The sequence below is a fragment of the Choloepus didactylus genome, chromosome 4, assembly GCF_015220235.1.
Source record: "Choloepus didactylus isolate mChoDid1 chromosome 4, mChoDid1.pri, whole genome shotgun sequence".
NCBI classification, from domain to species: domain Eukaryota; kingdom Metazoa; phylum Chordata; class Mammalia; order Pilosa; family Megalonychidae; genus Choloepus; species Choloepus didactylus.
This window is the reverse complement of record NC_051310.1, coordinates 157,342,986-157,367,712: the sequence shown is the minus strand read 5'-3', so window position 1 is coordinate 157,367,712 and position 24,727 is coordinate 157,342,986. Positions and strand designations below refer to the sequence as shown.

Here is a 24,727-nt window from a genome sequence, read left to right as displayed (position 1 = left end):
GTGCTGGGGCAGTATGCAGAAACTGTGAGTGTGTGTGTGTGTGTGTGTGTGTGTGTGTGTAAGTGTGCATGGTGTGGCATGGGGGACCCCAGGGGCAGGAAATGCTCATGCATGGTCTGCATTCCTCATTTTCATGCCCAGATGAACAGGCGCTGCTCACAGCCTTCCTCCAATACGCCAACTGCCAGGCTGTGCCTGTCACTCTGCTCTTCTCACCCCAGGGTCCACTCTGTTCTTTTGGAAGTCAAAGACCTCCATCCCCACCCCCACAGGCCCTGGGGCAGCCTCTGGATACTCTCCTAACAGAGACAGCTGAGGGTCCTCAAAGGCTGGCAGGGAGGTTCCAGCATTACACAGTCCCTTATGCTCAGGCCTGCTGACCCTGGCCCTGCCCTCCCTCACCTTAAAGTGTAAGTCTGGGAGCTCCTGCCCAGGTGGCCAAAAGGAAAATTCCAGATGGCTCTGAGATAATTGTCCTACGCTCTCGCCATCCCTTCTCTCCAGTCCCACAGCCTCAGTCTCTACCAGACCGACCTCCTCCACCCCATGGCTCCCACCCACCCTCTCCCATTTTTCCCCCTTATCCCCTGGGGCTCTGGTTCCCTAAAGCTCAAGAATCTGAGAGCTTGGTGGAGTAATCAGGTGGGAAAGACCTTGGGACCTCCTGATTGCTATATGAGATGATCAATACTGAGCCGGAGGGTGACTGTCTGCCTGTGCCAGTGAAACCCCAAGCTCAGAGCACTTTTTCTCTTTCGTAGAACTACAGCTTAAGAGGCAGTACAGTCATTAAAAGCCTCAGTTTGAATCTCTCTCTATTACTCACTAGCTGTGCGAGCTTGAGCCCGTTACTTCACTTCTCTGTTTCCTCAGTTTCCTCATCTGCAAAAAGGGAGTAATGCCAGTACCTACATCCTAGTGTTGCTGTGAGGATTTAAATGAGCTTGTAGATGAACAGGGCCCAGCACATGGTACACATTATATGAATATTTGTTATTATTCCATTTTGCTAGAACTGAAAGGACCTCAGAGATCTCATCTAAAGTTCTCATTTGGCAAGTGAGAAAACCGAGGCCTCAGAGAGGGCGAGGCACTTACCCAGAGTCATGCGGTGGGTTAGAGGTAGAACCAAAATCAGCTCCAGAAAATCACAGATCTCGAGAGGTGCTGGAAGAGACCTCAAGAGATCATCTGGTGGGCTTTGCCCTCAGACAAGCAAGATAGTGTGAGCCACATTTCATAGATAAAGTTGTTGAGGACCAGAGCGGATAAGAGACATTCTCCTGCAGCTCAGTTCTTTCGCTGTCTCAGCTGATGATACGGGTCCCTCACTCCATGCTCATGCCCTCCCCTCAAGGATACATAGCCCAGGATGTGGCACAAGAATCACAATCAATAAGTAATCATGAAATGGCCGGCACTGTCAGAGACCTGCGGACAGAGTAAGGCTAGGAAAAGTCTCTCTTAGGCCACCCATGACTTTTAGGCCACTGCTGGGTAAGCCTAAGTTAGACATCAAGAAATAATTCTCTGAGAGGGAGAGAGACTGGTGCCTGACTCTTCTCTCTCTGTCTCATCTCTGTCCCTGGGGTCACAACCTTCTGCATCTCAGCTCTCTGCCTCTGGCACCGCTGGACCTTCCCCGCCTCTGCCTCCTTGTGTCTCAGGCACCCATCTGTCTCATGCCTGTGTCCTGGATCCCCCCTGCTCCAGGTCTGGTTTGAGCAGACAGCTCTGAACCTTGCCAGAAGGTTTATTCTCCTCCCTGCTTAAGTTCAGTGGAGGGACTGATGCAGGGGGCGGTGCGGGTCTCCGGACGCCTGGGAGAATCCTTGCACCTTCCTTTTAGCCCAGGGGGATGGGTTGCACAAGGGGGGTTAGTACAGAACATGGAAAGTGACTCAACCTCCGGATTTCCTCCTCTCAGCTCAAGACCACTGCCCCTTGACTTCTGTTCAAGGTCCTGGGTGCTGGGACCTGGGTTGCTTCAGCATCAACCCCAAGCCACTTTCCCACAGCTCTGAATTGTGCCTCCCCCAGGTCCCCCTCCCCTGTCAGCTCCTTGGGGTGGGTGCCTGGCAAAGGCTTTCTGAGGAGCACTCAGTCTGGATAAGAGTCGTCCCCCATTCCTCCATCTTCCACGGCATTTCCCCACTTGAGAGAAGAGGACAACCCGATCCCAGACTAAAGGACAGCCGCCAGCACATCCCAGTCCATTCTGTCAGGTCATCGCCTCCCGGGGAGAGGACAGGTAGCCTCAAGTCCCACTTTATAAATGTGGGTTTTTAACCAGACCTGAATAGGTTTGGGCCAAAGTAACTTAGTCAACAAGAATTCGTTGAGCATCTTTTATGTGCCAGGCCCTGGCTAGGTGCTGAGAACACTGTGGTGAACAAGACAATACTTAGCTGAAGGAGTAGGAAGAAAAAAGTTAATAAACAAGTGTGCTGGATGTGTTCCTACCCTTTATCACCCTGCTCTGTCCCCAGAAGGCTGCCTCACATCAACAGGCTTCCAACCAGAGGGCCCCTGGCAGGAGACGAGGGGAATGACCTTTGGCAACCCCACCCCCCACCCCAACACAGACCTCTGCCCAGATGGGCCCTCCCCACGGCTCCCTCCCAGAGCCCGAGGGTGGCAGAAGGTTCCCTGCCCCACTAGCCCACAGGGCCTCCCCACACCTTGTTGCTATCCCTGAACCCTGTGCATGCCTTCATAAAGTATGTTTATCACATTCCCTTCATTACCCCCTTTGAATATGCCCACTGGAAAAACAAACAGGCAGGGAGACCTATTTTAACTGGGGTGGTCAAGCAAGGCCTCTCTAAATAGATGACATTCTAGTTGAAACTTAGAAATGAGAGGGAAGATGTGCCAAATTGGGGGAAAGGGTGAACAGAGCAAATACAAAGGTCCTGAGGTATCCAAGAGCTCAAGCTAAAGAAAGGAAGCCAAGTGTGTCCAGCTGAACAGAAAGGAGGAAGGGGATGAGCGAGAAAAATACCCTCCAACACTCCAGAACAGAGTTGTAAATGACCCTTTTCATTCCCTCTTTGCCCTTTGGGGTTTGTTTCCCTCCATCCCTGCCCCAGCCAATCCCCACCTCTCCCCTTCAGGCAGCATAGCTGCCCCAGGGAAAGGAGAGAGCAGAAAGAGGCGGTGGAGAAGGGCAGTTAGCCTGATCCCTGCCCGGGGGAAAAGCCCTAGGCCTGGGGTCTCCTGAACATCAGCAAATCAAGATCCCAGCAAAACACCCACGTATTCCTATTGCTTTGGAATGCACGGCACAGGCCCACTTTTCCTTCCTGAGCAGAACTGGGGACCAGAACCAGAGTCCTGAGCTGAGAAGACCTCCAGGTCACAGGCAAGCTGCAGAGGAGAAGGAAGGCTGTGGGGAGAGACCACGGAAAGGGCGGAAGCTGCCCAAGGTGAGCATGCTAAGGTCAGTCGGCGGTGGCAGCAGCTTGTGAAAGCTGCTCCCCCTGCTCAGTGCACACCTCCCCACCCCCCACCCCATGAATTGCCACATGCTGGGCCCCCAGGGCCCCCATTCCAGTGTTGAAAGATCCCGGTTGGGGTTGTGGGGGTGGAGTGGGGCCCCCTGCTCAGCCCCACGCCAATGAGGGGCTATGGGATGGAGTGGCACTATGTAGGAGATGCTGAGGCAATCATAGCCAGCACTGGCGGAGGACCTGTGCACCTCCTTTTGCAAGGACCTGTCACTTCCCAGCACCCTCACAGCCCCCAGCAGGCAGACCTCTCCTCCCAGAACTCAGCAGAAGAGCTGCTCAAAAGAAGGAGTGGTCCAATCTAGCCTGGCCTCAGAAAAAACTCAAAGGCACAGAAGAAACACCTGGAAGCTATCAAATGGGGAGAGTTTTGAGATTTTCAGAGGAAAATGGCTGCACCTGGCCATCAATTCTGCCTTCAGGGAGCAGCCAAAGGGTCGTAGGACCTGGGAAAGGAAAGGCTTCCTAATAAGAAGATACATGCCCCACTGCAGTACTCTAGTACCCTCCCTTTTCTTTTAGAAAAAAACAGAGCTCTTAACATAGGTAAAGGCAAGCTGTACATAGAATGATCCACACACACACACCCACACACATCCCACAAGCTTAGTTTTCTCCTGAAGCCCCAAACTGTTCAAATCCCTCTTGCCCCTTACACCTAGCACTGTCACCCCTGGCCAGGCCATCCAACCCTGCTGCAATCGGGACGGTTTGCAAAACGCCCGCTAGCTCCCGCTTTGTCACCATCTGAGGTTAGGACTGTGCTAGGGAGATAAGCCCAGGCCCCACCCGCCCGTCTGAGCTAGACTGCTGGCCTGCTGCAATCGGGACGGTTTGCAAAACCCTGCCGGCTCCAGCTCTGTCACCATCTGAGGTTAGGGCTGTGCCCTGGAGATAAAATGTAGCCCCGCCCACGGGCCCTGGCTTCAACCTCACAAGCAGCATGGCCCCAAGGGACAGAGTCTGGAAGTCCTACTCAGGTCCAGCGTGAAGACCCCTTCTCCCCAGTCCTCTCTTCACTGTCTCCCCTCCATCTCTAGCCTTTTTTTTTAAATTCAGTTTTATTGAGATATATTCACATACCATACAATCATCCACGTTGTTCACAGTACCATCTTATAGTTGTGCATTCATCACCCCAATCTATTTTTGAACATTTTCCTTACACCAGAAAGAATCAGAATAAGAATAAAAAATAAAAACAAAAAGAACACCCAAATCATCCCCCCCATCCCATTGTATTTTTCATTTATGTTTTGTCCTCATTTTTCTACACATCCATCCATATACTAGATAAAGGGAGTGCGATCCACAGGGTTTTCACAATCACACTGCCACCCCTTGTAAGCGACATTGTTATACAATCGTCTTCAAGAGCCAAGGCTACTGACTTGGTAGTTTCAGGTATTTACTTCTAGCTATTCCAATACATTAAAACCTAAAAAGTGTTATCTATATAGTGCGTAAGAATGTCCACCAGAGTGACCTCTCAACTCCGTTTGAAATCTCTCAGCCACTGAAGCTTTATTTCGTTTCCTTTCACATCCCCCTTTTGGTCAAGAAGATGTTCTCAATCCCACAATGCCAGGTCCAGGTTCATCCCCAGGAGTCATCTCCTGTGTTGCCAGGGTGACTTACACCCCTGGGAATCAGGTCCCACTTAGGGGGGAGGGCAGCGAGATCATCTGCCAAGGTGGCTTAGTTAGAGAGAGAGGGCCACATCTGATCAACAAAGAGGCACTCAGGGGGAGACTCTCAGGCACAATTATAAGCAGGTTTAGCCTCTCCTTGCAGCAACAAGCTTCATAGGGGCCAGCCCCAAGACACAGGACTCAGCACATCAAGCCATCAGTCCCCAATGTTTGTGAGAACATCAGCAACAATCCAGGTGAGGAAGTCCAACACCTCTGCATGCTCCCCCAGCTCTTCAGGGAGGGCCCAAATATATATTTTTATTCTCCACTCAAATTACTTTAGGATGTGTTGCTATTTCATTCTAATCTATACAGACCTACCATAGCTCACTTCCTATTCAAAATTCCATGTAATTGTAGTGTTTGAACAAACTGACTGTAGAAGTTATATTGTTTAGAAAATATAGATCCTACACCAAATAAACATTTCTTCCCTTGGTCTCACATAGAAGTTGAAGTTTGAACACAGTCAGTTTCAACTTTTACCCTTTGGTCCAATTTGTTCTAGTCTTAACCAGATCTGCTTTATTCATATCACTAATTGAAGTCTGAGCTCTGTTTCAGCTTTTTTTTTTTTTTTTAACAGTTGCTGTATGTGTTAATACTGGTATTCATATCTGCCGATCTCTAGCTCTGAGTTTCGGATGTCACACAGATACCCAATGTCCCAGAGACCAATGAGGTTATACATTACGGGATCAACATCTCAGAGTTTGGAGATAGCCATTACAATTCAGGAATAGATTTGACTGCTGTAAGAGCTTACAATCTAGGGACCATTACAATAATCATTTCCTTGTTAGGCTGTGCTCTAAGATTTAATTCTGAGTTTACACATTGTAGTTAGTCCATACTGGTGAAGCATTATAGTGTTTGCCTTGGTTTCTGGCGTACTTCACTCAACATGCTGTCTATAGCATCCGTTCACCTCCTTGTGTGTCTCACAGCTTCACTCCTTCTTGTAGTTGCTCAATATTCCATTGCATGCATACACCAAAGTTCACCATTCTGTTCCTCAGTCAGTGTACCCTTAGGCCACCTCCACCCATTGAAAATCATGAATACTGCCTCCATAAACACCAGTGTGCAAGTGTCCATTCATGTCTCTGCTCTCGGATCTTCCAAATACATATCCCATAGTGAGGCTGCAGGACCTTATGGCCCCCACATACTTAGCTTCTTGTGGAGCCACCACAGTGACCTCCAGAAACAGCCTCACTTTTGCACACCGTCTTCACCACCATCCTCTCCCCTCACCCTCCATCCATTCTCCTCACCTTCCATCTTCTATCCTCACCCTCCCTCCTCTTTCACTGCCTCTCTGACCCTCTCATTACATTCATTCGTTCAATTGCTAAAAACAAAAAACCTCAAACACCTACTCTAAGCCAGGCACTCTGCTTGTTATAGAAGCAACAGGAGGACAGTAAACTCTTGTGGGGTTTACTGATTAGGGAGGGGGGTAGACAAACAACATACCACACATCAATATGTAATTCTAAATTGTGAGCAGTGCCATATGGCAAAAGTAAAGGGATGGCTGGGACAGATACTAACAAGGGCAACTGATTTAAATTTGGGGGTCAGGAAAGTCTTTGAGGAAGTCAACATATAAGCAAGTGAGTTGGAGTTGGTCTGACAAAAAGCAGGAGCTCTCAGCAGGGAGAAGTGTATGTCAAGGCCCAGAAGCAGGTCCTTTCCATTAGCTGACAGGAGGCTGGGGAAGGGGAGCCAGATTAGCCACTGATGAGGACACAAGGGAGGAGGGGGACCGAGAGATGCCGAGATGAGGTCAGAGAGGAGGCTGAAGACAGACCTCCCTCAGACGGGATTCAGCATCAGAGAGTGTACTGACCTTCCAAAGGAAAGAACATTTCCTCTCTTTTAAGAAAGAGATGGCAGGAGATAGAAATAGGTTTGTAGCAGGCTGAGGTTGTTCCTGTACAATGGCTTCCATTTCACTGTGAAAGAAGAGGCAACTAAAAGTGACTGAGCAGTAGGGGAGGCTGGAGACTTGACCGTGCAAAATCCTAGTTGCTGAGGGTGGAGAAAGGAACTGATTGCTGAGATTTCTGAGTTGGGAACACCCAATTGAAGTTGATGATGATCATTTTAGAGTGACAACAGTCTGTCTTTGGGATGATTTCCTTCAGCAGTCTTAGCTGCTTGGGGGCACATGTAGGGAAGAAAAATGTTGGGCTCATCTATGGTTGGGGCTTAACCCAGGAGGTGGGATGGAAAGGACAGACAGGAGAAGGAGTTGAAGACATTTACAAAGGAGGGATTGTAGTGGGTAGGCTGGAACCTAAGGTGGATCAGGAGAGACACAAAGGCAGAATAGGGGCTGACGGCAAACGTGGAAGGGTCAGTGGATCCTTGGTGAGCTTGTAGAACAGCTGCTGTGAGCCCACTGGAGCAAACAGGCATAAGGAAAGGCATAAAGTACTAGAGAGCGCAATGTTCAATTCAGTCATTTCATAGGTGCTGCAGTTCCTGGTGTGATAAGGCTCAGGGTATGTATGACCTTGGGAGTGCCTCACTACGGTGGAATGGAGAACAATGTTAGAACCGAGAAGGTGGCAGAGCTTGGAGCTGAGCATGCTGGGTGGGGCATCCATACGGATGAGGGGATGAGGACTGCCGCCATCCTCCCTGCCATCCCCTCTCCACACCCACGTATCCTCTCTTTCACCTCATCAACATCTGCCCTCCTCATACCTGTGTCCTTACCTCCATACCTTCCGTCAGCCCCATTCTCCTAATTTCCATTCTTTTGTCTAACGCCACCCTCTCTCATCACCTTCATCCTCCCTCCTTATCCCCGTTCTCTCTCCTGTCTCTGTCTTTTGCCTCATCCTCATCTTCTCATCCTAGTCCTCTCACCACAACTTTATTTCCTCTTCCCACCCTGTGCATTTGGGAAGCAGTATTGCAGAATGAGTTAAAGATTTTGCTGTAGGGCCAGACTGCTTGGGTTCAAGTCCCACACTGCCATTTAGGCAAGGTGCCTAATTTTGCTGTGCCTCAGTTGTAAAATCGTGATGTTAATAATAATAATAATCCCTATATTGTCAGGTTGCCAAAAGGACTACATGATATAAAATGCTTGGAACAATGCCTGGCCACAAAACAAGTGCTCAATAAAATGATTATTCTTCTCATCCTTTCTCTTTATTTCCTTGTGTTTTTCTCACCTTCATGGTCTCACCTCCATTATCTCTCTGTACCTACTTCATTCCTCTTTAGAGAGGCAGAGATGAATAAACTCAGTCCCTGCCTACAGTCTAGGAAGAGAAACAAACACGAAATTCCAGGATAAGTGTTACTTCAAAAAAAATGTTTTTAAAGAATAAAGGATAAGCAAACCAACATTGCCTGGGGCGGGGGGTGGGGAGGGTAAGAAAAGACTCAACAAGCAGATAACCCCTCATCTGGATCTTGAAAAATGAAGAATTTGCCAGGCAAAGTTAGGAAAGAGGTGTTCTAGCAGAATCAACGCAGTGTTTACAGGCACACAAGTATGAAGTGAAGTTCAGCCCCCTAGGGCCAACACACCCTCTCAGGATGGCCACAAGGGGGCAGCAGAGCTTCAGGAGCCACTGCAGACTGAGACCAGGAAACCTCCGGCTAGCCAGACCTTGAAGTCATCACAGTAATCCTAACTGGACGTTTTTTCCCAGACTGGGCCAGCCCAGTTATTCAGTTAAAAAGGTTTCAGACACTTGGAGAAAAAGACTAGGTTTCTCTTACAGAAAGAACAAGAGTCCTCTAAAGATCTGTACACATGTTGATAAAGAAGTTCTCTACCAAGTTGAAAGTTTATGTGCGTGTACTCTTTCCTTGACTTAGTATTTACCTCGAGACAGCAACCGTTATCAGTGCTTTACAAATATTCACTTAACTCATAACAACCTTATCAAGCAAGTAGAATTATCATCCCCATTTTGCAGACGGCGAAACTGAGGCACTTGGCCGGTCACATGGCTAGAAAGTGACGGAGTCAGTTTGGCCTGAGTGTGGGTGTCTGCCTTGTAAGCAATAGTTCCAGCCATAACTCTGGTACATAAGAGGATAAGGTTCAGCCTCCCTAGGAAGTCAGCAGCCTTTCTCTAAACACCAGTGGTTTCTGTAACTAATTCACTATGTTACCTTAAGACACACACGTCACTTCACCCTGGCCTGCTTCTTCAAAAATTAAATTATGGGGTTAGGTTCTGTTCCTCACCCACAAACTATAGACTAGGCCAGGCCCTAAGGGCCATGCCAAATACTATGGATACAAAGACAGACAGGAAGCAGGCCCACCTTCAGGGAGTTCAGGATGTGAAGGAGAGCCACTAAGCAGACCATTATAATAGAAGATGACAAGTGTTCTGTTAGGAGCTAAGAGCAACCCCTCTGGTGAAGTGCCCTCCCCCCAGCAGGTGTGACATTTGGGGCAGGAGGTGTTAAGAAAAGGCTCCCAGAGTAGTTACAGGAAAGGTAGGAATTAGCCAGGCAGGGGGAAAAGGACATGAAAGCACAGCATGTTGAGAAAACAAAGGGATTTCCAAGAGTTCCGTAAGAACATCTTCACACTTCTATTGACTTCCATTTTAAGAATATACTTTTCCTCCCAGCATGCCCATAAGCTCTTCTGTGAGGCCCTACAGACCTGACACAACAGCCTCCCACTCAAGGTGTCAATCAACCAACATGTATTTGTTGAGCACCCATTAAGTGTCCTATACAGATGGAGAAGATACCTCAAAATCTCAGTTTAGAGTCCACTCAGCTCTGATATCAGGGCCTGTGGAGTGCAAAAGTCTTGTTTGCCCATCTTGGACGAAGTAGGCAGGCATCTAGGAAGCAAAGAATGCCCCTCAATACATGCACTTTACGTTGACACTAATTTTTTAGTTCTAGGAAGCTTCAAGGTTTTCCACTAAAAAAGTCGGGGGGATTAGGCTGAGGGAGAGAAGAGGGTTAGGAGAGATTTCCATCATGGATGAGGCTGGCTCCTTTGGAAAGGTCATTCGAGGCCTCGGGAATAACATTTCCCCTCCCTGCAACCCTCCAGCTCTGGCACCCTCGGGGTTCACATCCGACCTCCCAGCAGGGAACTGCAGATTTAGTCAACAACACTCGAACCTTGACAAAAACAAGCAAGAGTGGTGGGCGGGATATGGAGAGAGAGAGAGAGAGAGGAAAGAGAGGAAAGCCAGAAATAAATGAACCAGGGAGGAAGGGAGAAAAAGACAGGCTCCAGAGCAGGGCGGGGAGAGATCCTGAAGCAGGATGTGGCTGCTGCTGCTACTCCTGGGGGACGCGGCGAGCAGATGTCTCCATGATGAGACACAGAAATCTATGAGCCTTCTCAGGCCCTCTTTATCCCAACTTCCCGCCAACTTCCGCTCTTCCTTCCTCACCCTCCCTGACTCCCGCGATCCTCAACCTCTCCGAATCCAAACCTGTTATATAGGAGACCCTGGATCAGAAGGAGTGTGGGATCCCGAGGGAGATGGGATGAGAGGGAGATCCCAAGCAATGAGTGCAGTGAGAGAGGCCGCTCAACGAATCCAGGGCATTCTAGCAGGTGAGTACGCGAGAGAACAGAACGGGTCAGGAAGGGCTGAAGGGCAGAGAAGACCAGGGGAGGAAGATCTACACAGAAAAGAAAATGCAACTCTTCAAGATGTTGAGGTGAAACTGCTCTCTTGACTTGCTCAGTCCCCCCAGTTCAAGGACCCCTGCTTCTGAGTCGAGACCCTGCACAGTACTGCCATGCTGTCTGGGGAGACCCAGAGACCCCAAACTACCACAGGTGAGTTCATGTCATCGAGAATGTTTTCCATACCTCTTCACTGATACCCAGAAATGTCTCCAGCTCACCTGCAGATATTCATTCTTGGCAGGTGCAGCCTCTTGAACCCAGGATACAAAGGAGAGAGTTGCCTGGGAGCAAAGGTCAGAATAACTTCCCAGACTTAGGGATCTGAATATTTCTACCTTGCTTAGATCTCTCTAAGACCAGGAGCATCAGGATTACTTCATGTGCTTCTTAACAATGCAGATTCCTAAGCTCCACTCCCCACAATGTATTAATTCTGAGACTCAGGGGGTGGGACCCAGGGCTGCATTCTAACCAGCTGCCTAGATGACATTAAGGCAGACTAAAGAGACTCACTGTTCCCCTACCACTAGTACCCAGTTTCCTATCTCCCAGCCCATCTGCTAAACTAGGTGCTACATTTCCCTGCCAGATCCCTGATGCCCATCTCCGTGGCTATGCCTTGTGGCCAGAGCAGGGCCCTCCACAACTGGTCCAGCCGGATGGGTCCGGGGTCCAAAATGCTGATTTTCTCCTGTATGTGAGAGTAGCCCACACTTCCAAGTGCCACCAAGAGGTGAGGTTCAAATCAAATCCCTTTTCCCTGCTCAGCCACTCTTAATCCTAAATCTCATGGGGAGGGGGAGGGAACACAGAAAGCACAATTTTTATTAAATTGTGCTTATTTGGGATAACTTGGGGCATGCTGATGAAGTTTGAGTGGGAGAGAAAAAAAAAAAACCCCAAGCCATCCCTTGTTCCCACACCTGCCAAGCTTTGTAGGACCCCCTGGTCCTCCATTTTCAATAAGATTTCTTCTCTCTGTGTTACCCCACTTCTCTTCTTTCCTACCCCTCTCTCGTCATGGCCCATCCACAGCCCTCTATCATAGCCTATGCCGCCTGCTGCCAGCTGGACTCAGAAGACAGGCCCCTTGCTGGTACCATTGTCTACTGTGCCCAACATCTCACCAGCCCCAGCCTCAGCCATAATGACACTGTCATGGTGACTGTACAAATAGGGAGAAGCAAACAGGTTTGGGGAGTGGGGAGGAAGCAGGTCACCCAGCTTTCCATGAAATGGAAGAACCTATGGGATGGAACAGAAGGTGCCTCCAGCTCTAAGAAGAGCTGGTTAGGCAGAGGAGCTATAGGGTGGCTGGTCAATCCTGCCATAAATCCAGCCCTTCCTCATTCTGCAGTTGCTTGTCTTTAGGCCACACTACATGAATTGCTCCATACCCTGGGATTCTCTGGACAGCTCTTCAAGAAATGGCGGGATTGCCCCTCAGGATCCAGTGGTAAATAAGAGGAATGAGGGAGAGGCCTTCCCACAACATCAGTTGGCAGGGATCACTACCTCATCAAGAACTCCTTCCTTCCAATTCTACCTTATGCTTCCTAAGTTTCCCTCTCTTCATAATGTCTTCTCCCATTTCTGTACTCAGAAAGAGAGAACTGTTCTACAAGGCAACAAGTGATAATGCGAGATGAATGGGGACAGCTGCTTCTTACCACCCCAACTGTTAGCCACAGCCTGGCCAAACATTTGGGAGTACTAGGGGTTTCGCTGGGTGTTCCTTTGGAAGAAGAGGTGAGAATGAAAACACACTGGAGTGTTGGAAGAAAGAAGGAAATAGGTGGGTAGCAACCAGCTATCTGCCATTTCCTCCAGTAGGGCCCTTTGTCCTCACACTGGGAGGCCAGGCTACTCCAGGGCTCTATAATGACTGCCATCTTTGATGGTGCCCAGCGCACTCGACTTGACCCAATCACTCTTGCTGCCTTCAAAGACTCAGGCTGGTACCAAGTCAACCACAGTGCTGCAGAGGAGCTGCTGTGGGGCCGGGGTGAGACATAAGGGAATAGAATTCAGAGGGGAACTCATGACACAAGTCTGCTCTGGGGGAAGGGGGAGAGAGTTTGGAAGGGATTCTCTGCTTAGGCTGCTAAGGTGTAATTAAAGCTGTAAACATAGCTGCTACTGAGGGATGTTCATTTGCTCAAGGGTTCTTGAACTCTCTTCCTATCACTCAAGCAGGATCTGGCCTGGAATTTGGGTTGGTGACCACATGTGGGACTGGTTCCTCAGACTTCTTCTGTACTGGCAGGTATGTGTGCTGAGGGGGTGGGGGGCTGTCCAGCTGTGAGTCATCCCGGTGTCACTTTACCAACCCTTCCACACAGTGGGCTGGGCTGCCACTACTTGCACCTGGACAAAGGACGCTGCTCCTCAGACCCCATGCTGGAAGGCTGTCGCATGTACAAGCCCTTAGCCAATGGGGTGAGTAGACTAGAGAGCAGAGAATGATACTAAATGGGCCAGGAGAGGTGTCAATTTTTAAGGCATCTAGACAAACACTATTTTCTTACCTTCTTCCTGCCCTTCAGAGTGAATGCTGGAAGAAGGAAAATGGACTCCCACCTGGGGCTAAAAATCCTCATGGAGAGATCCACCATTCCCAGAGTCGTTGCTTCCTTGCCAACCTCACTTCACAACCGCTCCCTGGAGACAAAACCAGTCATCACTCTCAGAACCCACCCCTCAAGGAAGAGGAGCTCACTGGTCGCTGCTACTTACATCAATGCACAGAGAGGGGGGCATACAAGGTGCAGTTGAAGGGATCACCCTGGGTTCCATGTCTGCCAGGAAAGACTATTCAGGTGGGTATCATAAGTGGGATAGCTGTGGTACATAGACAAAAAGTTTGGAAATGCTTGTACAGTAGTACCATCAACCTGTTTTGATGTTCTGTCGCATTTTACAAAGTAACTTCTGAGTCCACGATTCTGATACAGATTATATTTTCCTTGGCGGGAGGGCTTGAGCAGGTAATTGAAGGATACTTGAAGCCCTGCTACATATTTGCATGCAGATACCTGGGTACTTTGGTCTTCTCTTCTGTCCCTGGGGTCGGCTGTGTCAGACTAACGAAGGTGCCGATGCTGTTACTTCCCCACCTGTGAGTCTTTCAACCCAAGGCCTGCTATTCCAGCTGTCTTTAGGATTAGCTGCGCCCGGAGGGTACACCCTTGGGAAGGAACAGAGAGAAGAGCTGACTGAAGCAGTACTGCAGGCTCTGGGGAGCAGAGCAGGCACTGGCAGGTAAAGAGATGGTTACGGTTGAGTATTTATACAATGAACCATGGAGAATTCTTGAGTACTTTAGTTCATAACTCTCCTCTGAAGAGATTTTTTGTTCAATCCCACTCCTAAGCCTGCACACCTGTCTCATGAGATAGTCTTCCAGGACTAAACCTCTACTGAGTTCCAAATGTCCATTTAGGTGCTATTTCCATAGCCCATCGATTACTGCTAATCTGATGTTCACTGTGCATATGTGGAAGTCCCCTGGCTGCCAAGGGCCTTCGGTTGGTATGCTGCACAGGGCCTTGACCCTGACTCTCCAGGAGAAGCCCATAAAAGTATATTATGGAGGAGCCAGCTTTACCACAGAAGACAGCAAGTAAGATAATATCCCAAGTGTTTTTCTTTCAAATCCCTGGAGTCCGGATATTTGAAATTGCACTCATTCATGTGTACATTGTCCTAGACAAGGTTGCATACTTCAGAAAACCACTAAGATCCCTCACATGATCACCTCAGGCCTATCACTGTGTGACAGCCTCCTCCCTCCACCCCCTCATCATGATGGAGTTCTCCCATCTCTAGGATGTAGGGATCCAAGAGTTCCCTTTTCTTAAGCACTACCCAGACATCCTGTCTACCTACCTAGCCCCCCCCCCCCCCCCACACACACACACAGTCTGACTCTTCCTATAAGCTACTTCCCTCACTGCCAAGTTAGGTCTCCTTTCCAATTTGTTGCTACAAGACTTAAATTTTGGTCTTGTTCCTACTTTCAGATTCTAGAGTCCCTCTTAATGATTTTTTGTTTAGCTGAATGCCTGAATGAAGCAGGGTTTCATGAGTTCTATGTATTATAATAAAAGTAAAGCCCTTCACCCCCTAAACCTAGGCACTATTCCAGGTCAAATAATCCCTTCTATGTTTCTAGGTTGCTGGTTACCCCGGACTCTAATCCCTCCAGGATGCATCTAGGTCTGCCCACAGGACTCTGCCTAATAATGCTTATCTTAGTGTGTGCACTGGGAACTGTGGCCTATCAGAAACGAGCTACCCTTCAGGTGGGACCATCTCCCTCTTACCATTCACAAGCACTCCCAGGCACAAGGGGCCCAGCTGGAGGAATAAGGGAGGTATGATGTCACTTGGAATATGATAGGGGTTAGCGTAGATTATTTCTTAGGTGACAACTGGGTGGGAAGTCTATCTAATGCCTACACTTTTTTTTTTTAAATCTTCATTTTATTGAGATATATTCACATACCACGCAGTCATACAAAACAAATCGTACATTCGGTTGTTTACAGTACCATTACATAGTTGTACATTCATCACCTAAATCAATCCCTGACACCTTCATTAGCACACACACAAAAATAACAATAATAATAATTAAAGTGAAAAAGAGCAATTGAAGTAAAAAAGAACACTGGGTACCTTTGTCTGTCTGTCTGTCTGTTTGTTTCCTTCCCCTATTTTTCTGCTCATCCATCCATAAACTAGACAAAGGGAAGTGTGGTCCTTATGGCTTTCCCAATCCCATTGTCACCCCTCATAAGCTACATTTTTATACAACTGTCTTCGAGATTCATGGGTTCTGGGTTGTAGTCTGGTTTCAGGTATCTACCACCAGCTACCCCAATTCTTTAGAACCTAAAAAGGGCTGTCTAAATTTTGCATAAGAGTGCCCACCCGAGTGACCTCTCGGCTCCTTTTGGAATCTCTCTGCCACTGAAGCTTATTTCAGTTCCTTTCACATCCCCCTTTTGGTCAAGAAGATGTTCTCCATCCCACGATGCTGGGTCTATAATGCCTACACTTTTAAGCTCTCCTTTCCCCCAAATGCCTCTTTCCCCAAATATTAACTTTCTACTAGCCCTACAAGAAAAAAGGTAGAGACAGTTCTGAAAATCCATTTATTTTGATACAAAAAAATAAAATAAAAATAAAATAAACCCCCAATCCATAAAAGAGTGTTTTCATATTACTGTAGAGCAAAGTTAAGAGTATAGGAACAGTAAGGATATCACATATGCTTTAGAAAAAATGTCACTGCTCTTTGGATTCAAACAAACATCAGTGGAGGAGGGAGTAACTAATTATCTCTCTCCTGACTTTCCATAATTTTATTAAATCATCACTGGGAAAGCTAGTCATTGAAATATCACAGTTATGCCAGAATCTGGTAAGGGTGGTGAAACCAGCCATCTGAATCAAGCTAAACTATACAAACATGACATTCTATTATCCTTATTCTTTCTTGTTTCTGGGATAGGAGGGTTCTACTTTATATCCCTCATAGGCCAGCAGCAGGGCAAAACTTGCACAATGCTTTGGTTCCTTTTGGCTAGCGCTGCAAAAGAAGCCATCAGATTCTTGAGTGTTTGACATCTCTTGGAAAGCAGCAAGCTAAGAGGCACACTGATGATCTCGATTTTCTTAGGTGGAAAACATGTACAATAGGAGTTCAGCTGATATGCTATTAACTTTAAAATAATCTTGCTTGTGCTAGTCGGTGAGTTCAGTCAGATGATCAGGTTACCATGTCCAGATCTTCAAGTGGCACATCTGAATTGAGTTCTCATTGTAAGGTCATGGCCTCAACTCCATCAGCTGTGGTTATTCTTCTCTTTGATTTTAATGCCTATCAGTCCTTCCCAGCTGTAGCAGCCACTGCTTGGTAAAACTTTGCCACAAATTCTGGTTCACTGACCTCCAGCTGCTTGACAAATTCGTTGCGCTCCTGCTCAGCCCAACCTCGAAACCACTGATCCCAAAGACGCAGCTGGCACTCAAAGATACAAGGCGGTCGGTTTGCCCCAGACACACTAAGTTGCTCCAGACCATCCAGCAGTGGCTGTAATTTTCCTGGCACTGCCTTAGCTACCAGGTCCTGTAGGAAACGTTCACGCTGGGGACCTGACCAACTAGCAAACCAGTGCAGAATACACTTCATCTCCTGGGAAGTGATGTAAGACATTGGGGGAGGGGAAGTGTTAGTAATTCTGTCTGGTACTGAGGGTAAGGGAGAAGGGATGGAGAGTAGCAGCAAAGAGGAAGACGATGACTCCAGTGACATCCTGAAACATAAAAGCATTGTTACACATCATCTGGATAAAATAACCAAAATACAACTTCCCAGTAACAGGGAACTGAATCCAGCTATCACACCCAGTCAGTAGCATCAACTGAGAAAATTACTTTGCACCAATCCAATTTACAGGAAAATGGGTCCTTTTTTAAGATTGTTATCCAACTACCTTAGGAAGTCACCCAAGAATAAACTATTTGCCAGCCTTCCTCTTTTTTCAAACCCATTACTCTCCCAAATCACTGTCTCCCTCCATCTTTCTTTCAAAGACTCTAAAGATAAACAACATAGTTTTTGCTCATTCTCCCCTCCTACTTCTATGTTCCAGGTTGGGTAAAGAAGGAAAAAAAACAATTATTAATGTTGATCCATTACTTCTTCCCTAAAACGCAAAAAGGAACACATTTTAAAATCTAGTTTATACAGCTGGTCAGGGCCTAGATGATAATCATTCTAGAGCTATGGACAGTGGAAAAAAAAAAATCACGTGTGATCAAAGAGCCTTCTTTGCCATGTGCATATAGCCTCCAAAATGAGGCAAGAACTTCACAACATCCATCACCTCCTTATACTTCCCGTAATTAAAGAGCAGAGTGAGGGCCTCACCCAAAATAAGGTAACCTAGTAAGAAAATCAGAAGTCAGATGTTTTATTTTACTCAGGACTCTGAAAAATCAGTCTGGTTGGTTTGGTGGCTTAGCAATCAAACAAGTGTTATAATGTTGTGTATCTATATGACAATGTCTCTGAACAATTTTCCCTGATGTTTGGTATAATACCTATTTATCCCTGCCAGTGATTTTGCATCATTAATGCAACTGGAAAGTTAGCCAACTTGGACTTGAATAGTTTTCAGGCCCCACAGTTTGAATCAATCAATAATCTATGACCTATGTTACCGTTTTCCTTCTGCTGCAAGTTGGATGATGTGTACAAAGAAAGGAAACTCTGAAAAATTACATCAGTACCAAAACAGTCCAGGGCGGTTGCCTTTTTCACAGTGGCCCTATAAGGAGCAGTTCCTATTAAAGGAACTTTATTCTCTTATTCGGGGAAAGGAAGAACGTTTCCAGAGTCTTGCCACATGACTTCCACGGCAAAACTTACGCTGTGATAATAAATTATTTCATAGTCCGAATTCCAAAATTAGTTATCTCGTCGCTTTTGTCCCTGCCCACTCAACAGACTTGTGTATAACGCCTCCTAATTTGCTTTAGGGTTTGCCCCCTAGAAGACATGACGAGGTTTATATTCGCTTTCGGTTAGCCAATGTAGGGAGGGAGAATCTCGACTTCGACTGAGGCTCAAACACTTGAGTCCAAAGACTACTTGCCCACTTGTGAGCCAGGAGGCCCGGCATTCCGAGTCCCCAAAAGAGCAACAGAGCCTTAGATGGCAGGGGTTCAGAGGATGCGCGGCAGCTGTTTCCATAAGGGAGTGGGAGGCTTGCGCTATTAGGGTAACCTGCAAACTCCGAGTCAGACCCGACCCAGGGCGGGGATTCTACTCTGCTTACCTCCTTTCTCCTCTCAGAGGACACCCGGAGACCGTCGCAAGAGTCCTTAGACTCCAACTACCACCGCCGCGTCCATGTTTCCTGAAAACCCTAAGTAGGGCCAGCCGAGCAGCCCACGCACTTCCGGTCCCAAACCAGCCCCAAACACCCAAGGGCTTCAGAGTCTCCGCTCCAGTGCCGGAGATAGCCGAATATCTCCGATTTTGGTTATGCAGAGTCGAGGGCTGCCGAATAGATTCGATTCAAAGTCTCGGTCAAACGAAGATAACCGAGCTCAGAAAGCAGTGTGAGGGAGGGGGAGAGGCTGGGAGGATGGAAAGAACCGATTGGTGTCGATGTGGAAACGGAAATACCCGAGCAGTTCCGGAGGAACTCGGGGAGTTCTGAGTGGTAATCGAGGGGTTGACCACGGCAGTGGGCGGAGTCAGCTCGGTATGGTCGAAGGGCGTTGGCGGAAATTACCGAGGATGCCCGAAGCCGCCGGGACGGGACCCGAGTACCTCACGCAAGATGGCGGAGCTGGAGGAGGTGACTCTGGACGGGAAGCCTCTTCAGGCGCTGCGGGTGACCGACCTGAAGGCCGCACTGGAGCAGCGAGGCCTAGCCAAGAGCGGGCAGAAGAGTGCCCTGGTTAAGCGGCTCAAAGGGGTGAGGAGACGGCGTTGCCGGAGTGTCGGAGGGGAGCGGACCCGGTAGAGACGAGTCTTTGCCGCGGCGCAGGCGCAGTGCCCGGGCTCCGCGCGAGCTCGCTCAGGCCGCCAGCGCGAACCTCGGGATCCGCGCGCACGGTGGTTGGTGAGGCTCACGCTGGAGTAGAGATCGCGCCGGTTCCCGCCTTAACGGCAGCGGCGCGATCCCAAAATGGGAGGGTGCGCGCTACTCTCCCGGAGTGTCTTAAGCTCCTTCCTTCTTCCCCCACCCCCTCCTTGTTTGTGTCCGTGGTTTCGGCGCATGCGCTGCGGAAAGAGTTAAATCCCACTACAACCACCGGCGTTGTTGGCCTGAGGGGGGGCGAGTTGAGCTGGGTGGGAGTTAGGGGTTGAATTGGGCGGAGGGGTCTTTGGGGATTGGTATCGTGTTCGGAAGAATAGGATTGGGGTAGAGTAAAATGTCTGCTGGTTTAGGTTAGGAGGTGAGATGAAGAGAAACCTTGATGTGAAAGCACTTGGTTAGAGAAGGGTATGTAATTTATCGGGTATCCAGCAGCAATTTGAGTGGATAAGAGTTTGGTGAATATTGGTGTCAGAAGTGAAGCAGGTTGGTATATGTTGGGCGTTTTGAATCTGCTTGAATCTGTTGTCGTGAGGAAGATAGGTGGATTGCTGGGTATGGGTTTGGTGTAAACGTAGGGGAGATGAGTACGTACTGGTTTTAATTGGGATTAATTGGTATACGTGGCAGGTAATTCACATTAGGGCTGGGTTGGCTCAAGGATCGAGCTGGGAGACCGTTGCTTTTACAGAGGCTGACGGTTTGTGTGTGTTTGTGTGAATTTGATCAGACCACAGTTTACAGGGCTATGTTCGTTTGTTCTGTAGCCTTCTCTTTGAAATTTTTATAAATTTGATAAATCTATATGCCACTCTGCTACCCTTAAAGGTAGCCATGGTTACTGTTCCCAAATGTAAGATGTAAAATGCAGGTACACAGAGAATCAGTGACCTGGGTATGTCATAAACTCAGTGACAGTGACAGAATGAGTACTAGAATCCCTGTATCTTCTGCACTTTTGACTACTCTCCTTTCTAAATCTGATCGTGCGCATAAAATCTCTTCAAATACTTTAACCAGCTTTAAACACACAAAACCAACATGGTGCTCCTGGCTTTGGCCTGATTGAATTACTCCGTGAAACAGTTACCCAGGACGAGATCTATTGGAGGGAACGTCTTCTGAATACGAATGAGAACAGTTTCAGGAAAGGGCTTTGAAGTCTCTGGAAAATGAGTACAGTTTGTGTGTGGTTAGTCACTGTATCTGATGAAGAGGTTGGGGGAGAGGTGTGTTTTTGTCTGGTTTCTGACTTTTGCCCTTCTTTGTACCAGGCTCTAATGCTAGAAAATTTACAGAAACACTCAACACCCCATGCTGCATTCCAGCCAAATTCACAGGTAAGAAAGAAGTTCATTAGATGGGGTGGACTATTTGGATATACAGAGATACAGAATGATTAGATGTTTTATATTTGATGTTTAATTCCTCACCAATATTTTCCTTAGTTCCCTTGGTCTGAAATACTCTCATAGCGGGACAGTTGAATTTCAGTCAAGCCTATTTTACACACACAAAAAAGAACAGAATCAAAGGAGCTATTAGTTGATATCTGAAATTTGAAATGGTATGTGCAGAAAGGCCTGGCTCAGATCTGAATTCATTTATTTGCCATTCATTTGCGGAAAGTAGTTGATGTCTTTGAATGTAGATATGAAATAGATAATAGGGCAGTGTAGGAAAATACTTGCTAAGAAGAAATCTTTTTTGACATGGATTTTCCAAGAATTCAGCCCTTTGTATATCACCCACCACTGATAATGTTAACTACTAACTTTATGCGGTTACCCTTTTTCTTTTTTAACTTAGATTGTAGTAACATATATACAACTCCAAGTTTCCCACTTTAACCACTTTCATGTGTACAGTTCATGATGTTGTGCTACCATTACCAATATCCATTACATCAACTCAGACAGAACCTCTGTACACATTAAGCAATAACTCCCCCTTCCCCTTAGCTCTGTTACTTAGAGCAAGAAACTTAACCTTTGGAGGCCTTGGTTTCCTCAGTTTCCGTATCTGTAATATGGGGTTGGACCAGATCCATAGTTTTATGACTACTCTGCTAGTGCTTTGTGGAGCTGTTTTGGGGACTTCCTGGGGAAGATTCCTTCTTCCCAAGGGAACAGGGTTCATACTCCCCTCTTAAACTAGATTAAATCTGTTTTTATCTGCTTTATACATTGGGTTTCTGTATAATATTTCTTTTGGAGAAATCATTCCAAAGTTTAAAAAAAAATCTGAATTTCTTAGACTGGATGAACTCTTAAGGTTCCTTTCATCTTTTAAAGTCCCCTTATTCATAGTGTGTCACACGCTTAAAGGAAAAATTCAGGTCTTTGTTAGTGCAATGGTGTGCAGCTCCAGGACTAGATGAATTCCCAGGATACTATGGAAAAACGAGAGAGGCTCTCCCTACTCCCTTATCATCACCTCATTAAGCTGTAAGTATAATCTAGTCATCTTATAGAGGTTTAGCTAAGCACTTTTTAATAAGCATAAGAAATTGCATAAGTTGTTCGGCTTACTATTTTATTTCTTTTGTTCATTGCAATTTAGTCTTTGAATCTTTGCTTTTATTAACTTAGGACAACATGTTGAAACAAACACATGTTCTCTAGTACGTGCAGCTGCACTTTGTGAATGCCCATTCTGTACCAGGATAGTACTTAGAAAATAAAAATTTGCTATTCTTAGAAGACAGGACCAATAGCATAGAAAGTATTCAGGTTTTTTCCTTTTTCTGGAGTTCTAATAGGACTTGCTAAGCAAAGAGGACTTGGGAAGAGAAAACTGAAAGGCACAAGAATGATGTGGGAATCTGTGTTGCAGAAAGTGGGAAAAGGGATAAACACCTGGATTTTAAATATTGTTGCTAACGATTTCCTCTCACCCAAAGACAATGGAATTATAAATCTGTATAAATGCTGAGTGGATATCCCTTTTTAGTCTCTACATTTCATACTTTTAAATACTTTACTTGAATTTCTGAGATGTTAACTGTTGTCCATTATTAACAAAATGTTCCCTGGATAGATAGAGATTGATCTTTGGTGGGGGAACTAGGTACTATTTGTTTCCTTTTGGTTTGGATGCTTCTAAAAGGAAAATTCAGATTATCTTTCACTAAAAGGCATAATTGTAGGAATTTTGATTTTTTTTTTTTTTTAATTATTTGTGCACCAATGTCACTCTTTGGTTGGGAACCGAATATTTAAAATAGAAAATTATGTGCAGTTCCTCTTTTTGTCACCTTTTGTGAATCATGCAACTACTTACTTTGGTCCATTAGTATAGGAGTAGCTTAGGAAAGGGTCTCCCAATATTTTGGTTGTCTTTCTTGAGTCCAAATATAATGGGTAGACCTTAGCTCCATGAAGTTTTCTCCTTTGCATTTTCCTGCTTTGCTTTCCTAGACTCTCTTTTTCCATTTCTTTCATGCAGATTGGTGAAGAAATGAGCCAGAACAGTTTCATAAAGCAGTATCTGGAAAAGCAGCAGGAGCTACTTAGGCAGCGTCTGGAAAGGGAGGCTCGAGAAGCTGCAGAACTTGAAGGTAAGCCCAGACTCGCACTTCTTACAAGGAGTTCTTCATTCTTATTCCTGTCTCTAGGTAAATAGATTTGTCTAACTATATTCCTGACTCCAGGTAAATAGATCTGTCTAACTAGGCAATCTCAGGAATAAGTTAGGATGACACTACTACTTATTTGCTTAGTAGTTTATGGAGCCAAATGAGTTATCATTTACCTTCTGTCAGGGAAAAAGATACTTAGACTGTCTTGTTAGAGGAGAATTCCTCCCTACAGGAAGAAATATAAGTAAATTAAGCTACCATCTAGATGAGGTAGAGCTTAATCTTAGGGACTTTTTTCCTTGTGTACAGTGCTCTTTTCGGTATTTATCTCTGTATCCATGACTTTGCCTGACCTCCTTCACTCTGCTACATATTCCCACATGCTGAGCCCTTCACTCCCTCCCTGCCCCGACCCAATCTGTACTTTGCAGAAGCTTCAGCTGAGTCAGAGGACGAGATGATCCATCCTGAGGGAGTGGCTTCCCTGTTGCCTCCTGACTTTCAGAGCAGCCTGGAGAGACCAGAGCTGGAGCTCAGCAGACATTCGCCCAGTAGGTATCTCCCTCCCCACTGCGCTGTTTGTCAATCCTGCGTAGTTGGTGGGGGGAGGTAGTTACGCCTCCTTTCATGCTAAGCCTTCATGAAAGTCACAGAGAAATGCGGTGACATTGACATTTGACATCTGTTTTTCATGGAAATTATGTCCTTTTGGAAGTTGGCTTCCACCCCTACATTGTGTTAACAATTGTGTTAACTTTTCAAAGCATTTTATGAAAGCCATTGAGTATGATTTTTCCTCTCATCGGCACCTCTTCAGCCTCCTCTACCTTTGAATTTGGCAATAGTCACAACAATTCTCTTTCACCTCTTCCCCTATTGTACGTATTATGTGTTGCACATCCAATCATCTGAGGGCCATCTGACTCAGTTGATTAATACATTCAACAGATTTTATTGAGTGCCTGTATAAACCAGGCGTATGCAAGGCATCAATAATATGGTAGAGAAAAAAACAAACAAGTCTTTGCCCTATTAAAGCTTAAAAGTCTATTGAGGAAAGGAACATTAAAAAAATAATTACATAATTACAGTTGTGCTAGGTGCTATGAGAGGCAATGTAGAGTATTATAGGAGCATATTACAGGGAGCTTTAGTGTGTGGGTTGGTTCAAGCAAGATTAATTTTTCCGTTTGATAAAAAAAATGCTATTAAGCACCCTGTTTTGCATAGCATCTGAAGCTAAGGTCCATAAATGGAGCCTTTATCTTCTACCTTTTAAGACTGTATTTTTGGGAAAACATAAGTCATGTAGACAGTAGGTAAATATATTAAACCAATGTGTGAAATTGACAAATATTTTGAATCATCATGTGTGACAGTGATGGTGGTAGTGGTAGTGTCACACCATCCTTAATACTTTTAGAATGTATGGAAGTTGCTAGCTCTTCTGATTAATATAGAATTCCTTCATGGAAATAGATTTTGAAGAGATAGTTAATGGTAGAAGAGAAATTTTTTGAAAGATTAGGGAAAGTAGATGGCCTTTGAGTCTTAATTTTAAGATTGTAGGCTGCTAAGTAAATATTTTTTTAATCTCAGTCTTAGATTCCCCAGGGAAATTTTTAGAAATCTTTTAATAAATTAATACCTTTGAATTATTAATAACACTT

The 24,727-nt window shown here is 46.3% G+C and overlaps 3 protein-coding genes across 3 annotated transcripts in view; 2 read left to right on the top strand and 1 right to left on the bottom strand.

The window, feature by feature from the left end:
* The first annotated feature begins 10,480 nt into the window (after positions 1–10,480).
* Positions 10,481–15,280, top strand: LMLN2 (leishmanolysin like peptidase 2). The gene is made up of 14 exons (XM_037834550.1): positions 10,481–10,778; positions 10,913–11,006; positions 11,098–11,149; positions 11,446–11,589; positions 11,892–12,017; positions 12,228–12,312; positions 12,460–12,605; positions 12,690–12,861; positions 13,053–13,122; positions 13,199–13,295; positions 13,403–13,675; positions 13,888–14,117; positions 14,299–14,478; positions 15,031–15,280. The coding sequence occupies exons 1-14, from the start codon at positions 10,481–10,483 to the stop codon at positions 15,236–15,238; spliced, it is 2,175 nt and encodes a 724-aa protein (XP_037690478.1). The 3' UTR covers positions 15,239–15,280.
* A 721-nt stretch (positions 15,281–16,001) lies between these two features.
* C4H14orf119 (chromosome 4 C14orf119 homolog) lies at positions 16,002–19,334 on the bottom strand. Its single transcript, XM_037834545.1, has 2 exons — positions 18,707–19,334; positions 16,002–17,179 (listed from the first exon to the last, which is right to left on the bottom strand). The coding sequence occupies exon 2, from the start codon at positions 17,176–17,178 to the stop codon at positions 16,747–16,749; it is 432 nt and encodes a 143-aa protein (XP_037690473.1). The 5' UTR covers position 17,179; positions 18,707–19,334; the 3' UTR covers positions 16,002–16,746.
* ACIN1 (apoptotic chromatin condensation inducer 1) overlaps positions 19,042–24,727 on the top strand; it is a 29,737-nt gene continuing 24,051 nt past the window's right edge. Inside the window, 5 exon segments of the mRNA XM_037834544.1 lie at positions 19,042–19,194; positions 19,196–19,354; positions 20,752–20,817; positions 22,925–23,036; positions 23,489–23,608. Coding sequence (XP_037690472.1) covers positions 19,042–19,194; positions 19,196–19,354; positions 20,752–20,817; positions 22,925–23,036; positions 23,489–23,608 — 610 coding nt within the window.